The sequence below is a fragment of the Gadus chalcogrammus genome, chromosome 7 (assembly GCF_026213295.1).
Source record: "Gadus chalcogrammus isolate NIFS_2021 chromosome 7, NIFS_Gcha_1.0, whole genome shotgun sequence".
Taxonomy (NCBI): Eukaryota; Metazoa; Chordata; class Actinopteri; order Gadiformes; family Gadidae; genus Gadus; species Gadus chalcogrammus.
The window spans coordinates 20,968,628-20,985,352 of record NC_079418.1 but is presented as its reverse complement, the minus strand read 5'-3'; the positions used below and the strand labels follow the sequence as shown (position 1 = coordinate 20,985,352).

Here is a 16,725-nt window from a genome sequence, read left to right as displayed (position 1 = left end):
TGTGTGAAGGTGAGTGTGTGTGAAGGTGTGTGTGTGTGTGTGTGTGCGTGCGCATGTGAAGGTGTGTGCACGTGTGAAGGTGCGTCTGTGTGTAAGGGTGCGTGCGCGTGCCCGTGTGCGGCTGTGCGTGTTGTTTACCATGAGCCAGATGGGGTAAGGCACCTTGCGGAGGTCCTGGGGGGCGTCGGAGGAGACAGAAGGCACCCCGCTGCACCACAGGAGGGAGTAGAGCCAGGCCTCGTTCACCGGGTACACCGTCACACTCACGTTGTTGGCCAGGTACTCCCTGGGCGGCGGGGCGGGAAGCATAGCATCACGCCAGTACAGTCTGCTGGTGTTTTAGGCTGACTTAAGAAAAAAAGCTAGCAAAACAAAATCAAATTCATCGGAAGCTGCGGTGCACACAGGGTTTTAGCGGCGCACTCTCTGATTGGTTCAATCTGGTTCCGTTTAATGTGAACTGATCAGGCGAGGGAGAGGGAGATAATAACGATTCTGGCGGTTGATTTTTACTCCTTGGCTACCTTTTAATTGATCGATTAATTGGTTTGGTCAATTAACTGGTAAACAGGCATCCTTAATGGGTCGTGTGCTCCGGATAATCATGTATTCATTGCTAATGTTTATATTTTTAAAAGGCAGGGAGAAGTGGATTCCCTCCAATGGCAGAAGATCATCTCACTTTAAACACTGTAATTAACTCAAGTACTTCGGACGGTCCATGAAACAGAGCCCTGCATGCCTCCGAGGCTGCGTGGACGGTCTTACTGCAGCTCTCTGTGGCTGGCCTTGCTGTAGTGCAGCGTCAGACTGCTGACTCCCCTCTGCCTCATCTCCTCCAGCGACAGCATCTCGTCCGCGGCCTGCTGCAGCCCCCGCACGCGCCCCCGGTCCGTGTCGGGGGTCCACGTCACCTGGGGACAGCAGATGGTGTCGTCAAGCACCGGGACATGGTGTGTTACCGATGAGGGCGGAAAATAAAGAAGGGAGAAGTATGTGTGACTTTTTTTAGAGTCCTCTGGGAGCCCTCACAAGTCTAGCTGATCACAGAGTTATAATCCAAATATATGACGTTAATGTGGTTGGTATGGTTAGTTAGCACTGCTTAGTTTGCGGTCCTGAGATCCGAATGATTTCACACATTATACATTTGCAACTACTGAGACAGCAAACTGGAAATATTTCCAGCATTTGCAGTTTTACTAATAATACAACAAACCCTTCATTACCAATCCTATTCGCCTTGACAAGCGAAAATCGTCATTAAAACACGTCCTATGAGGAAAAGCGGTATAAATAAGATATGGTTAAATACACTTTGTCAATCCCTGGGAGGGAACTGGAAGCCCCCATGTACATAAATGACACAGAGACCCCAACAGAGCAGACACACCCAAAGCAGCCATTATGTGTTATGTGTGTAATAGAGGGGGAGGGATGGACCTACAATCCTCACCCTCTTCTGGGGGATGCCGGAGCGCTGGATGACCCAGAGGGTGTCCATGAACCAGCTGCGGTGGCGCGGGTGCTGGGGGGGCGGGCGGCGCACGTTGAGCAGGGCCGAGCGGTTGGCGCGGGCCGCCAGGCGCAGCATCTCCACCAGGGGGCACACCGTCTGGTTCCCCGCGCGGCCGCGCTCCTTGGCTGACAGGGAGTCCGCCGTCCAGTAGGGGTCGCTCTGACAGTGAGGGAGAGAGAGGGGGGGAGAGACCCAGAGGGGGAGAGAGACACAGAGAGAGGGGGAGAGACACAGAGAGAGGGGGAGAGAGATCCAGAGAGGGAGAGAGACACCCAGAGAGGGAGAGAGACACAGAGAGGGAGAGAGACACAGAGAGAGGGGGAGAGACACAGAGAGAGGGGGAGAGAGATCCAGAGAGGGGGAGAGAGACACAGAGAGAGGGGGAGAGAGATCCAGAGAGGGGGGAGAGAGACACACAGAGAGGGGGAGAGACACACAGAGAGAGGGGGGGAGAGAAACACACACAGAGGGGGAGAGAGATCCAGAGAGGGAGAGAGAGACCCAGAGAGGGAGAGAGACACACAGAAAGAGGGGGGGGAAACACACAGAGGGAGGGGGGAGAGAGGCCCAGAGAGGGAGAGAGAGACACAGAAGAGAGAGGGGGGGGGAGAGACACACAGAGAGAGGCAAGGAGAGAGACACCGAGAGAGGGGGGGAGACACACACAGAGAGGGAGAGAGACACCGAAAGAGAGAGAAAGAAAAAAGAGAGAGAGAGGAAAAGAAACAAAGAAACAAAGAAGGAAGGAAAGAAAATAAGATTTGAACCTGCTTTCTTTTCCTGCTCATCAATCATACAAATTATGAAATGGCTCACTTGAATGAATACAAAAAACCTGAGGATATCAGTTTCAATGTGATATCTTATCTGTATGGGTAGTTCAACTTTTGAAGCATTTTGTATTGTAGTTTTCCACGAAAAGCTCTCTATAATTAATGTTGGATTCAGTTATGTAACGTTATCCACAGCGGAAGCAGAGACACTCATCCACGCGTTTATTCTAAACTAGATCACTATGTTCTCTGTTGGACCATTTCCACACTGCAAGACTCCTAACTAGAACCATTAAATACTGTCTCAGTTTTAGTGTGTTGCTGTGTTGGGGACTGGGTGCCTGGACACCCCTGACGCTTTGATAATGAAGGGAGTTTTGCTCACCCTTTGGGGGTAAGGGGCTGTCATCAATATATGACCTGTCAAGCCAGAGACTGAGCAATACAAATATAATTGACCTGACCTGACCAGCCACTGTGTGAGGCCTCAAATAAAGGTGTCTAGTCAATGACCTAATAAGACAGAATAATGAACATGCATCACAGGGCAGATGCAAAAGAGAGGGGGCTCTCTCCAGAGGATAGGGGGACAGGATGAGTGAGTGTACCTCCAGGAACCACTGTCCTGCGTTCAGAGCGCGGAGGTCGGTCCAGTTGAAGGAGGAGGCGTCGTCGTGCTGCCGGGACGGGAACACCTTGCCCACGTCCGTTGTTCTCCGCAGGGTGTCGTCCCGCATCAGGAAGGGCACGCCGTCCTCACTGCGGGACACGCAGCATCACGGTATTAGATAGCAATGATCCGTTGTTAGGAAGGATGGTTCGGCTGATTAGGCGATAATTGACATTAGCAGCAGCCTTCTGATCTGATAAAAGAGAAAATGAACGCATTGATCTGATCTGATTTTAATAGGAGAAGAAGAGATCGATGTTTTGCCTGGTTATCAAAACCTCATCAAGCTGGACATCGTCGCTACGGCATCATGCATTAAAGCCAAATTATCTTGACTTAATTATTGGTGGTTATTAATGACATTATTCATCACTATTATGAATTACTACCTTCATTAAGGGCCGACAAGGTGTTGCATTCTACTGACATAAATAATAACGCTGCCCTTGTCTGGAGTTCACCCCTGGCTGTTGAACCAGGCCGGATTACGCTGTGGTTACGGTGTTATTGATGGTGTTGTTATGGTGTTGTTAATGGGGGGCCTCTGACCTGATGGTGACGTCCGCTTGCAGGGAGCTCACCCCCTGCTGCAGGGCTCTGTTGAAGGACACCATGGTGTTCTCTGGAGCCAGCTGGAGGCAACACACACACACACACACACACGTGAAAGAAGGTTACTGGCACACGTTTTAATAATATCTATAATAAATTAAAAAAAATACAATTAAATCAGTTAAAAAATCAGTTAAAAAAACAACAACAACCATATTTTATGAAATTGTATTTCTCAAAATAGGCATTTCAACATTCATCAGTTTAGAAACATATCTAATAAAACTGAGTTGTTCTATTTAGCGACGTGCCTGAACCCTTCTGTCGGGACCCTGGGCCACTGAGCACCCTATGCTACCCCTAGTATCAGCGTACCACCACAGGACCACAGAGAGCCGGGCCGTTCTGGGCTCACCATGGGAGCGCCCCGTCGGCCGATGATCTCGGGCCGCGGGGCCAGGCTGTGGCTGTTCATGACGCAGGGGCACCTGAAGGTGAGCGGAGCCAGGTAGATCAGCAGGAGGAGCACCACGTAGATCAGCAGCACCATCACCTGGAAGTCTGGCGGGGTTTGGGGGGGGAGTGAGGAGGCGGAGCCAGAGGAGGAGGAGGAGGAGGAAGAGGAGGAGCAGGAGGCTGAGTAAGGTCGTCACCCAAATAAATGATAATACTTATTTAAACAATACGTTGTTTTAATTGTTATTAATTAACGGTTAATAGAGTGAAAATGAAACTGAAAGGTAAGTAAAGTAAAGTTATAATAAAGTCACACCACCAAAACACCAGAGCTTTGCCACAAGAGGGTATGTTTAACACACGAAGAACATGAAGATGAACGGTACTTGAAATGGAGACCCATAACACACTTACTGGACCTCTCCCTGCGGACCACGTACCCCGCCACCAGCCAGCCCAGCGCCGTGAACACGGCCAGGGCTCCAAGGTGCAGGAAAGGTGCTGTGGACTGGAGGCATGAAAGGTAAACACAGGTAAACAGGGATGGATTGGAGTGGATTGAACTGTATGTAATGAGTTATTGCGGTAATAAGCATTTCCTAACTATTTCTACTACTTAATTAACAATGAACTATTGGTCTAGTAATCATTTACTATTGGTGTTCATTTTAACTATGGTATTAACTAATATATTATTTAATAGGATTACCCTAAACCTAACGCTAACCCTAACCCCTATTCTAATGTTAAATAATAATGCTAATTACTGCTTTAACTAATGTTAATTAATTGTCAAGTAATGCACCCTTATTGTAAGGTGTTACCCAAACGTCTGTAGTTTATTAGTCGTAACTAAGTTCCGTCAATAAGGTTGAGTCTTTTCACTTGACTTGTATTTATAATGTTGACGAGGGTCTGCTGAGTGACATTAGAGGTTTTTTATGTTTTCATCGGACTGACCTGCAGAGATACGAGCAAGATGGCCCACTCCTCGCCCCACACATCGTCCACGGTAACCACCCCTGAGATGGTGGTGAGCAGCGTGACTAGAACGCCCACCTATTGCCACCAGAGAGAGAGAGAGAGAGAGAGAGAGAGAGAGAGAGAGAGAGAGAGAGAGAGAGAGAGAGAGAGAGAGAGAGAGAGAGAGAGAGAGAGAGAGAGAGAGAGAGAGAGAAACAGAGAGAGAAACAGAGAGCAAAAGAGGAAGAAAGAGATCACCAATGAGAGAGTGCTGAAGAGTATTTATTAACATCTAATGGAATAATGAAAGGTAAATGTCACGGTCTGAAGGACAGATCATTGAAGTACCTTATGCACCCAGTAGAGGTTGAGCTGCTGGCCCAAGGAAATATGGAAGCATGCTAGAATCTGGAAGGATAGCAAAAGTATACAGACAGTTTGTTTCAGTGAGGTGATACCTTGAGCATCGCCAATATAAATGTAATTAGTTAGTTAGTTACAATTCTGGGTCACTGCTGGTATGGCTGTGTTGTGAATCAAAGCAGTACCATTGCAAGGAGAGGCACAGAAAGGGTTACGTCTGTCGTGACGTAGGACTCTTTCACGTGAGAAGTGAGAGCACCAATCACACGATTCCGCTGAGGATCTATTTGAATCTATTTAACCTGCAATAGTCACTGTACTTGCTCTGTGCTTGTGATAAAGGCGTCTGCTGAGTGTGTGTGGTATTACCGTTAGGATAGAGACGTAGCTGAACCCAACAACACTGTAGGCCAGGATGAGAAACGTGTCATCTCGCCACTCTCCGGAGCGGTTGTACAGCAACCTGCAGAAGGGAGGGGAGGGAGGGGAGGGGAGGGAAGGGAGGGAAGGGAGGGGAGAGAGGGGAGGGAGGGGAGGGAAGGGAGGGGAGGGAAGAGGGAGGGTGGGAAGGGAGGGGAGGGAAGAGGGAGGGTGGGAAGGGAGGGGAGGGAAGGGGGTGGGGAGGGAGGGAAGGGAGGGGAGGGGAGGGAAGGGGGTGGGAAGGGAGGGGAGGGAAGAGGGAGGGTGGGAAGGGAGGGGAGGGGAGGGAGGGGAGGGAAGAGGGAGGGTGGGAAGGGAGGGGAGGGAAGGGGGTGGGGAGGGAGGGGAGGGAAGAGGGAGGGTGGGAAGGGAGGGGAGGGAAGGGGGTGGGGAGGGAGGGAAGGGAGAGGGAAGGAGGGGGTCAGTCAACTGTTGGAAACGTCCTAAACCTGCCTAAACAGCTTCAATATTTACAATCATTAATTATGTATTTATGAATAATAATAATATAAAAAACATATCTAAGTATTTGATATGGTGGTTATCTATGCCATTAAGGTAAAATCAAAGGAAAATGTACATTAACTTGAGTACGTGGACGTATCAAAGCCCTCTCCCCCTCCCCTGGACCAGTAAAGAACCGACCTAGGCAGATGATGTGTTTTTGTTGGACTCACCAGTTGAACTGGTTGTAGTCGTTGTGCGCCACCAGCCAGAAGTAGGCCCAGAACAGCAGCAGCAGGAAGGAGCTGAACAACATGGCCGTCCACGTGCACTCCCACTGGACACACGACCACGACAACAAACACACATAATATCATGTCATCAAGACTTACTGCAAGGAGGCCTTGTTATGAAGTCATGTTGAGGAGTTATACATCACACGCCGTTTGGTGGCTTGTGATGGCTAATCACACTCACTCACCTGGTGGCTAAATATCACCCCTTTAAGATTAGAACAGTATTTTAGCTTTATCTTGTCAGGGCGCTCGAAACCCAGCTGAAAAGAATACAGGGATAGATTCTCCGGTCTGCTGGTAGGCATCCTCAAGCAAGATGCCTTATCTCTACCTGGTCATTAACAACATATATCTGTATTTACTTGGTTTGGCCAACAGCATCTGTTAAATGACCAGCTACAAAATAAGGATTCTCACAATGCGTGCTCTTCAACCCAAATGTTAAGATATTAGGGGGATAATCATAGCACATTAACTCCCTATAAAAACACATGCCGCACTTCTCACCCAGGGTAGCAATGGCATCTTATTTTATCTAATTTGATCTAAGTGAGGTAGAATTATCATACCCAGCCTACAGTATCAACAAAAAGAGTACTGGGAAGGATTAATATTTTGTTTTTTGGTAGTAAATCATGTTGTTTAAAGCTATGGTCTGTTGTGGTGTGTAGAGCCATGGGGTCGAGCTGGGAGAGCAGTGAGTTGGGATATGCAGTGGCTCAAGGACATGTGCCTGCAGTAATTGATAGGATTAGTTGCTAATGCCACCTGGAGCAAGCTGAGTGTGTGTGTGTGTGTGTGTGTGTGTGTGTGTGTGTGTGTGTGTGTGTGTGTGTGTGTGTGTGTGTGTGTGTGTGTGTGTGTGTGTGTGTGTGTGTGTGTGTGTGTGTGTGTGTGTGTGTGCGTGTGTGTTTGTGCGTGCGGGTTTGTGTCTGTTTGTGTGTGTTGGTGTGCATGCGTGTATGCAGGGCCTCATCAGCTCTCGTTGAGCATTGATCAGCTTTGCGTCCTCCCTTCTACAACAGTGCTAATATTAGACACCTGGAAGGTGAGGAAGTCATGGCTAACCCCACCGTGAAAATTGAAGGGGGGGGGGTTGAATTGAAGTGGCCGTAGGCGAAATGAAATGACTGCATTGGTAGATCATGAATCTAATGCTTAAGTCTGAAGGGAGTCAGATGAAAGGCATTACATGCAGTTGTTCTTATTTTCATGATGAAAGCATGAGGCTTAAACCGCCTCATTAGTTGGCCGTAGTTGGATTGGTTTACGGGTCCTCAGTCATGTTTTCTCTTAAATCCTTCAGCGAGGACAGTCGGCATGACTCAATGCCCCTACACTTTACTTGGCTCCCTAGCTTATAGATTTGTTTTTGATTTAACCTAAACTCTGTATGATTCATGATTTAAGAGTGTTTCATGATTTAAGGCTAGCATGATTGATAGGGTTCAATATTTCATTGGCGTAGGGGTCACCACGTCATTAAAGATAAAAAGCTTTGGCAGCAAGGTTGTTAGTCTTTGAAGAGCAATCTGTTTAGTGAGAGTAAACACAATCTCTTCGTCTCCTCAATAACCGCCATCTACTGAACTACATGCATCCTAAATCTGAACACGCCGTTTGACTTTGCCTGCTAAAACACAACGTTTTCCCTTCACTCCATTGATGCAAGTTACGCATGTATTCAAATATAAGTGAGCCTTTTCCATTTGGTGGTAAACATTCCTATGACAAATTAGGCCCGTTTATTTAATTTGTTGACTCAGATGATAATTATATAGCTTTTTGTTACAGCAATGTAAACAGGTTTCACAGTTGCATGGCATTGTAATTATCCGCTCATGCAGATTAGTATTTTGGCAATGGCATGTACAGAGGAGAAAATAATAGTTTTAAGTTGGGTCTGGGATTTGGCAGTAAACTTAATTAGATAAAATGTACTTTGGCTTATAATTTGATACATAAATAATAAAATAAAGCGACAAGGTTTTTGATACAAGCTACAATTATCTCGAAAGAGTCATTGAGAAACCAAGAAGCAATAAAGTTATAAAAACAGCGGTACATATGGTCATCTGCACATTGTATCACTTGGGAGCATATGGAAAATTAGATTCCATTTACAAACACTAAAGAACACAGCGCGGTCAACTTACATTTAGGGTAATTAGCAGATGCTTTTATCCAAAGTTTAAGCGACTTACCGTAACTACTAAAAACACCCTTATGAACACAGCATTGTCAACTTCTTAATAACACAGTAATGAACACAGCACTGTCCACTTATCATGCAAAAACATGGATTGTTTGTCGATTGACGGTATAGGAAATGTGCCAGGATAAATTGTATGTTATAACCTGGTTCAGGGGGCCCTAACAAAGATGAGGCCAAACATGAGAGCTGTTTAAATTCTCTCAATGCTAAGGAAAGGTGCTTCAATACTCCTTTCCGTATCTCCTTTAGCATAGGTTACACTCAACCCTCCGTTACCAAAGGAAAGGGGATAATGCCGGCCCACAATTCCTTGCGGCAGGAACCTCTAAAACTACTCACTATTCAACCATTCACGAAAACAAACGATCAACATGACAAATACTTGAACACAATCCTACTAATTGGGATTTATGTCCATAAATATGAGTAGCAGGTGTGTGAGCGTGAGCAACCATTATCAACAGGACAACTACTTTGTTTCTCTTTGTGATTGGTAGCGTGTATTCCTATTCTAGCCCTTCTATTTCAATTCTAGTAGTAAAGTAGAATTCTTCGCTGTGTTGTCCATGTTGATATAGCCTGCGTGAAACAGTATGGTTAGAAGAACGCACAGGCGAAAATATCTCAGATGCACTTTTGGTAGTTGACCTTGGGATTATTTTAGTTCCAGCCACGGCAGACCCCCCCTCCCCGTCCACAATGCCGTAGCTGAGGGTTAGTGCAGTCGGATTCTCTTAGCACCGCCAATGTATTTTCCTCAGTCCTTATGAATGCCTTTTAACATCTTTCCTTGATCTTGTGACGTTTCCCATTAAGGTAAAAGGTTATGACCTAACTTTTTGGACTGTCCGACTGCAACGTTACATTGCACCCAAAAGACACAAGCAAACCTTACCAACACATTTAAAAAGCACAAACTCAAACCAAAAGGGAAAAAAACGGAAGCCAAACTGCCAGTGTGGGAATAAAGAGTGAATGGGTGATGTGGTACACCTTATAAGGCCCAACCTGCACAGGTGCACCACATCAGCTAACGACCCTCGTAGCTCCGCCCACTGGCTCCATGCACATATAGGCAAAGCAGCAGCGGACAGAAAGAGAGAGGCCGTCACATGTTTTATTTATGATTAAAGTCTAAAAAAGGACTGAAATATAACTATTCAAGGAAAGATGTCTTTTATCAATTGAACCCTTTCTTTGAATTTAAGATTTATTTTATAACTGTTTAATACTACAAGAGGCTGCCAATACCTTAAATGACAAAGAGAGAGCGTGAGGCACTAGTGCAGTCAGACATTTTACTCCTAACACATCATCAGTGCCCGGGACACATTGGGTGAATGGGGTCATCCCGGGCCAGACCCGCTTTGTATTTAGAGAACTGATTGACGGTGGGTTTGGTACTGCATGCCCAGTCTGAACACAGCTGGACATCTGGCCTGGAGAAAAACCCAACACTCCACTGATTATACTACTGTCATGTCCCATCAATAGTGCTCTACCATTGAATGGGCCTGATAAAGATAGTGCCCAGTCTTTCAGTACACTTGGGAGAAAATAGTTAGTTCTCTTGGAAATTTACGGGCAGAGGGTTGTAAAAATGCCTGCCACCAGCTTCTTACAAGAGACCTGCACACATTTCTAATAATTGAAATCTAGATTTTCACCCGAGCTGAATAATGCCTCGCTTAATAGCAACGCTTTTTGGTTGTGTGGGCAGGCGGAGCCTTGGTCCAGATCTGTTCTTCCTTTGACAAAGACTGACCTATTTTAGGGCGCTTCAGAGCCAAACAAATGGAAAATTCTTCAATTATTTCCAAAAGGTGAACAGGATTCAACAGTATGATGCAGATTTACCCTGGCCTCGTGTAAGATAAAGGACCTACATGGCCAGCAACATTAGTTTCTCTACGCAGGCTTAATGCCACTCTGTTGACACTTACCATACCCTTTAGATTCTAGACTTTTGTATAATTCAGGGCTACGATGTGGCTGCTGCATAACACGGTTAGAACAAAATATATATTTACTGTATATTAGTTAATAAGAAAAAAGGTAAAGTGGTTAACATCTTATATCCAATAATTCCTGGATCTGCAATCCCAACACTCTAAACCTGCACGACATGTCCGATTAACAATTACTTGAGTTAAAAGGCACATAATCAGGACTTCACACACGTCCCTCTTGAATTCGACACAGGGGCTTAGCTTTCTCCACGCCACTAAGGTAAAGCTGCTTTCTCCACTCTTCAATGTAAATAAACTTAAATTAGCTCAAATATTGGCTTGCGAAGACATGAAGGAACAATGGTGCAGGCATGGTGCACCTGGAGTGGATGGGAGGAGGCCCAAGTACTTTGCTTTTGATATCTTTTCATTTGGTCAATCTGAGGAGCTGTAGTGTAAATCTACATTTGGTTATTTATTTAGCAGACTCTTGAATCTGAAGTGACTCACAAGTGAGTCACCAGCGACTCAAAATTGGACTAACCAAAACAAACAATTATGTTCCACCAAGTTTCTAAAAAAATAAATGGACAGAGGAGTGCAAAGAGGCTATAGATATCAGAAAGGGGAGGTTAGTAGAGGAGACATATGAATGTAATAGAAAAAGTATCCTTTTGACTATATATACCAATATTTGTCAAGTGTAAAGTTTACAACTTTAGTTTCCATCGTAACAGAAAAGGTCATAAAACCAACCTCACTGAACCCAACTCTCTCCCTAACCATCTCTACAGCTGTACCTATATCTGGATTCACTCTCTCCCTTACCATCTCTACAGCTGTACCTATATCTGGATTCACTCTCTCACCTTAGAGCTGTCATCGTGGGAGCGTTGGTAGCGTTTCCAGCGGCAACCGTAGATTCCGGTCACAAAAGACACAAACACCTGCTTCTCATAGACCTGCAAGGGTTGGTGTTTCACCATGCTCCTTCAGCCTCGACCTGCCACCAGTCCAGTAGCATCCCACACAGGACAGGCAACTCTGGAGGAAAGAAAACCATTACGTTACAAAAACGATGCCCTCACAAAGATGGACTCCAAAACCCACAAAGAAGACAGGGAATGCTAGGGTAAGGAAATGGTTGAATGCAAAAATTATTCCCTTACATTCCCACACAGGAAAAGGGAACTTGGGGGGAAAAATCAGTTAATTATAAAAACTGTTCCCACACAAAGGAGGCCTCAGAATCCCTGACAGGACAGTCCAGTAAGCATCCCAAACAGGATAGGGAACCCCAAGGAAAGGAAAGTGGTTAATTACATAACCTATTCGGTCAAAGATGGACTCCAAATCCCGAGACAGGGAACCCTTGGGGAAGAAAGTGGTAGATTACAGAAACTTCTAAACGTTGCAAATATCATTTGAAGGACATGATATGATGTTGTTGAGTTTTCTGCCTTATCAAGGTCTAGATTGATCAACTGTCAAATAAAACTGTTCATCTATTGGTCTTATTGAAAATTGTTGACCTACCTAATTGGTCTGCATCATATTTTCAAAAAAGTAACAATAAAGAGCCAGTGTATGAGCTTAACAGCTTGTTTTGAAGTTTCTCCCTTTATTATTTTGAGTGTTGTACACGTGATTAAACACAAACAGAGAAAAATGTTTCTCTGTCTTCGACATTGGCCTTTCCTCATATTTGTGTGTCAAAATGTAGGCCTCCGAAGAACAGTCCAGCATGTTTTCTTTGCCCTGCCTCTACCCTGGACTTCAAGGTATCACATGAACATTGTTTACCATGCAGTTGCTCTTCCAATATATATCTTTTAAGTCATATCACAATATCTCTTCATATTATTATGAAAATCTAAATGAATAGGTGGACTGCCCCAAGCCTTGTTTTGGGTAGCAGCAGCTGCAATAAAAGAGGCATAGGCAACCTGCTATTTAGCATGTCTGACATCTCTTGGCATTTTCAACCTATGAAAATAATAAGTTCTACTGTCCACGCAGAGCCAGTCGGTCACTATCTGCAGGGTTTAAGAACCCCAGAAGAGTTGCTAGACGGGCAGCGGTGCAGGCGTAGAGAAAGGCCAGCATGTTGCCTGGAGAAAATGCCGGTTACCATGGCGGCAAGAACAAAAATGACCATGGGAGGAGAGATAATCCCACAAGTTTCCCCTGGTGAAGAACAACTATTCCTGAAGAAGAACGTTGCCGTTTTGAATTGAGAAAATCTAGTTCTTCTGGAGATGGCAAGTTTGCTCTAGCCTTAACTTGTGCAGCTCATCTAAATAATCAACCTTTGGAAGTACATCAACTGACAGAGACAGACAGTCAATTCAAGGAATTTGTGATCTGCTCCAGCCTGGTTTACAAAGAAGTCAGTTACTTAACATTTCAACCTTCTTCAAGAAAACATGAAGAAGCTGGATTGACTTGATAAAAAGATAGAGCCATAATGGCCAAAAAAACAAAAAAAACGTTGGAGCAGCTGTCTAAGCAGAGACCCAGCCCCTGTCAACTCCAATGGGCCTATGTGGGTCAAAGAGTCCCCTCGCTAGCAAACACAGACTTCCAGAATTAAAGTAAATGTTCACTCCTTCAGGTCATATAAGGAAACGAGAAGAGATCCTTTTTTTCAACAGATGCAATAGCATTGAAATTAAAGAAAAACAAACGCTTTATTCTATACAATCATCCCAAGAGGTTGATTTTCGTTTGATGATTCCAAAATAAAAAGATGGCAACCTTTAAATGGCAGATACAAAACATATTAGGGAAGAGTAATTGATAACTGTGATTTACAGCTTAAATAAATGAGAGCAATCCCATTTATACAGGGTCTGTCGGGTTATAAACCATTGATGAATGACATTGAAGACAATTTGAGGGAAGACTATGGCTGGCACAATAAATGCTGGGATGTGTGAACAATGTGGCGACATGAATCATTTCAATCAGGAAGAATAAATCCATGTAATTTATCGCTGTGATAAGCTTGACTCAGCGTCTAACACGGAAACCACTAATTTGAATCCCCCAAGACTGCTGAGCGAAGTCGGTGTTACGATCATTCATAAATCAAAATGAATAACCGATAAGGAAATGAAATATCCTTTTCCAAGATGAGTTTTGCAAGAGGAGACCAATGAATAGGCTGCTGCGGCAGCGGGACCCAACCAAGGATCAAAGACCCAACCAAAGAACGAAAGACAAATTTTCATGCGGCCACTTCCCGTCCGTTATATAGAACCAACAACAGTGGTTCTGTGTCATTACCACAATCAGCGAGAGGGTATCAGCTCAAATATACATCACTATAGTTCTTACTTCTGTGGCAGAAACTCCATGGAAGAAAGTTGGAAGACAAAACCTATAGTAAATCTTGCACATTTTGCTGATCAATTGAAACCCTGTCAATCGGCTTAGATGTGTATTGATTTTGAAACTCTCAAGGGAAAGGCTGTCCTGGTGTTTATCTTCATGTACAATTCCCAATAAAACATTCAAAACAGATTCTTACCTACGCTGGTGGTAAGTATAGCTGTGGCTGCCCAAAGACGCACAGCAAAACATTAAAAAAAAAAGGGATCCTTTTTGCTTTTCCTTGCGATTCAGTCATTTCAGGGAGCATGGGGAAAACATCTGATAAGACAAAGCAACCGAAACCGGGGCATTTGAAGCACCTGCCTAAGACACGAAACCCTCCCTCTATATTAAAAACAATGTATTATATTAACAAATTAAAAATGACATGAAGACCAGTCTTCACATGTTAAACTGAGGCCCTGGCGTTCTGTGGTCAGTCACTAAAGATCCCATGGCACGGTTTGCAAGGATCACTGGATGCTCCCAGCGTGGTAGTGGATGAGCTGCCTGCCAAAAATTGTTGTAATATGCTTTTCAACATGCTTTTCATTAGCCTCAATTTGCATATGCAAGGAAGACCATACTTGTGAGGAGGAGAAAAGTTTTGCTCGATTCATTTAGGATATCAGTAATCACAACATTTCATCCTGTGAGAAAGGTTGAGCCTATCGAACAGAACCCTTCGGTCTCGTCAGGTTCCAGCTACCGATCGCACCTCCATCTCGTCATTGGTTCAGCTTTCCTCCTGTTCAACCCATCTCATCTGCCAGAACTTCAGTAAAAAGGCAGCGCTGCCTTACCAAAATAGAATGTACGATTTGGTTCATCTCCAGAAATCTCCATGTTTCCGGTGACTAATGTGACCGCCTTTGTTAATATTTTAATAATCCATTAAACCCCAGCCATCTCATTTGTAAATGGCTTTAGCCCACAGAGCAAATGTCACATTCTATAATTAGCTTATAATATTTATCATTGCCACCTTTTTCTGGGTTCTTCCCTTCATTCATTGCGTCATAAAAGTATATATATAAAGGAGTAATCATTCATTCATTATGGGTTGAATGAACATTTTCCTGGCACTCTTTGCTCTGGCACTGTGTGCTAAGCATCATGGAGAGAATATTTTTTCCACCTTTACACATTTTCAACAGTTTCTAATCTAATCTGGTTTAACTACACTATATATTTTCTTCGATAAATCAAAAGATTGTAAAGCCCATTTGAGAGGTCTGGCTCTTTGAAATTGGGTGTGGAGTTGATACATGATATGGTGTTACAAAATCAATTTATCAAGTTTTAACCCTTGCTGTGATTATACTTGACCCTGTCTGCACATCATCAGCAAGATGATTGACTGTTCTGCACAAATTACTTAAGAGCGAAGGTGATGGATAAGATAGGCATATGTGATGTTGAAAGCAACTTTACAATGTCTGAAATGGTTGTAAGCAAAGTCACTTATAACTAAGATGGATCAGAAAATGTATGTAATCTACCAATACAATTTTAAGAATGGACTTTCCACATACAATACAAAACCATCAGCCAATCAGAGTATAATTTATTTAATGTCATTAATGCCATTAAACTGAAGTTACAACCTTATCCCTATGAATAGTTATGAAGGCTTTTCTTCCGATTGTTATATATTGGGGTTGCATGACCTCCCTAGCCATAATTGTGTTACCATGGTTACAGTAGACTAGATCCAGTAAATTGAACCTTAAAATGCATTTTTGCCTATTTCTGTTAGCTTTCCAAACTAAGGTAATGTAGCCTATGTATTTATGTGCGATTGGATTGATTGGATGTGAAAATAAACACCCATTAGGACTGATAGATAAGTTAGCCTGAAGGAATGATGGTTGATGGATGGATCAATACGTTGGAAAGACAAGGTATAAAATATCACCATATGTCAATTTTTATAGATATAACCATTAACTGAAGGCTAATATTGATAGTTAACTGTGTACCTACAAATCCATCAGACATTACAAAACCAAACACTGTAGGCCATGCTAAACGACAGAAACACAGATGGACTAGAAGGTAATCCCATAAACTACGCACACACACACACACATACACACGCACGCATCCAGACACAAACGCACAAACGCATACACGCACACACTCACCTTATTTTCACGAATGCGTCTCTGCTGAACGCTGTTAAAAACGGCTTAATTCTTGCTCTTCATTACCATTCAAATCGAAACACAATCCTCCACCGGGTTTAAACTTAAAAATATAATTTAAAAGGTCTTCTAAAGTTTCAGCGCCGCGACGTGACAACAATCCAACGGAACACATTAGTTGACTCAATTTAAACTACAGCGGCGAATGACGAAGGAATGTGCGCTAACATTTCAATAATCAATGTGTTCGTATTGAATTGTATTGAGGAGCACCTAGTTATTATACTTTGCAAAAGTGTTAGGCGAAAAAAAAAAAGCCCCAGCGTTAATCCTTCTGACACGCGTGGGTGGAGCTCTTGAAGAGGCGATATCTCTGTGGTCTGACACAGTGAGTGGAGGAGGGCGTTCTCCTCCACAGTACAGGGGCCGTTGGCAGGTGTAGTGTCAAACACCCAAGTCCACAAAGGACGGTAGAAGTACCGTTTACACGTTGTATTAAGCAGCCCGTTCCTGTTGCATTAAGTGGACTTCAAACGATATCCAATTTGCGTCAACATCTATTTATCAAGGCTATTGCTGGCTA

At 44.1% G+C, this 16,725-nt stretch overlaps 1 protein-coding gene across 1 annotated transcript in view; it reads right to left on the bottom strand.

The window, feature by feature from the left end:
- Positions 1 to 16,725, bottom strand: part of LOC130385655 (glycerophosphodiester phosphodiesterase domain-containing protein 5-like) — a 21,281-nt gene extending 4,556 nt beyond the window's left edge. The window contains exons 1-13 of the mRNA XM_056594277.1: positions 16,143 to 16,725; positions 11,490 to 11,664; positions 6,394 to 6,497; positions 5,666 to 5,759; positions 5,282 to 5,341; positions 4,931 to 5,029; positions 4,385 to 4,478; positions 3,930 to 4,075; positions 3,512 to 3,594; positions 2,901 to 3,051; positions 1,457 to 1,678; positions 769 to 914; positions 139 to 286 (exon numbers count right to left, since the gene is read on the bottom strand). Of these exons, the coding sequence (XP_056450252.1) occupies positions 139 to 286; positions 769 to 914; positions 1,457 to 1,678; positions 2,901 to 3,051; positions 3,512 to 3,594; positions 3,930 to 4,075; positions 4,385 to 4,478; positions 4,931 to 5,029; positions 5,282 to 5,341; positions 5,666 to 5,759; positions 6,394 to 6,497; positions 11,490 to 11,606 (1,464 nt within the window). The 5' untranslated portion in view covers positions 11,607 to 11,664; positions 16,143 to 16,725. The remainder of the gene's footprint in view (positions 1 to 138; positions 287 to 768; positions 915 to 1,456; positions 1,679 to 2,900; positions 3,052 to 3,511; positions 3,595 to 3,929; positions 4,076 to 4,384; positions 4,479 to 4,930; positions 5,030 to 5,281; positions 5,342 to 5,665; positions 5,760 to 6,393; positions 6,498 to 11,489; positions 11,665 to 16,142) is intronic.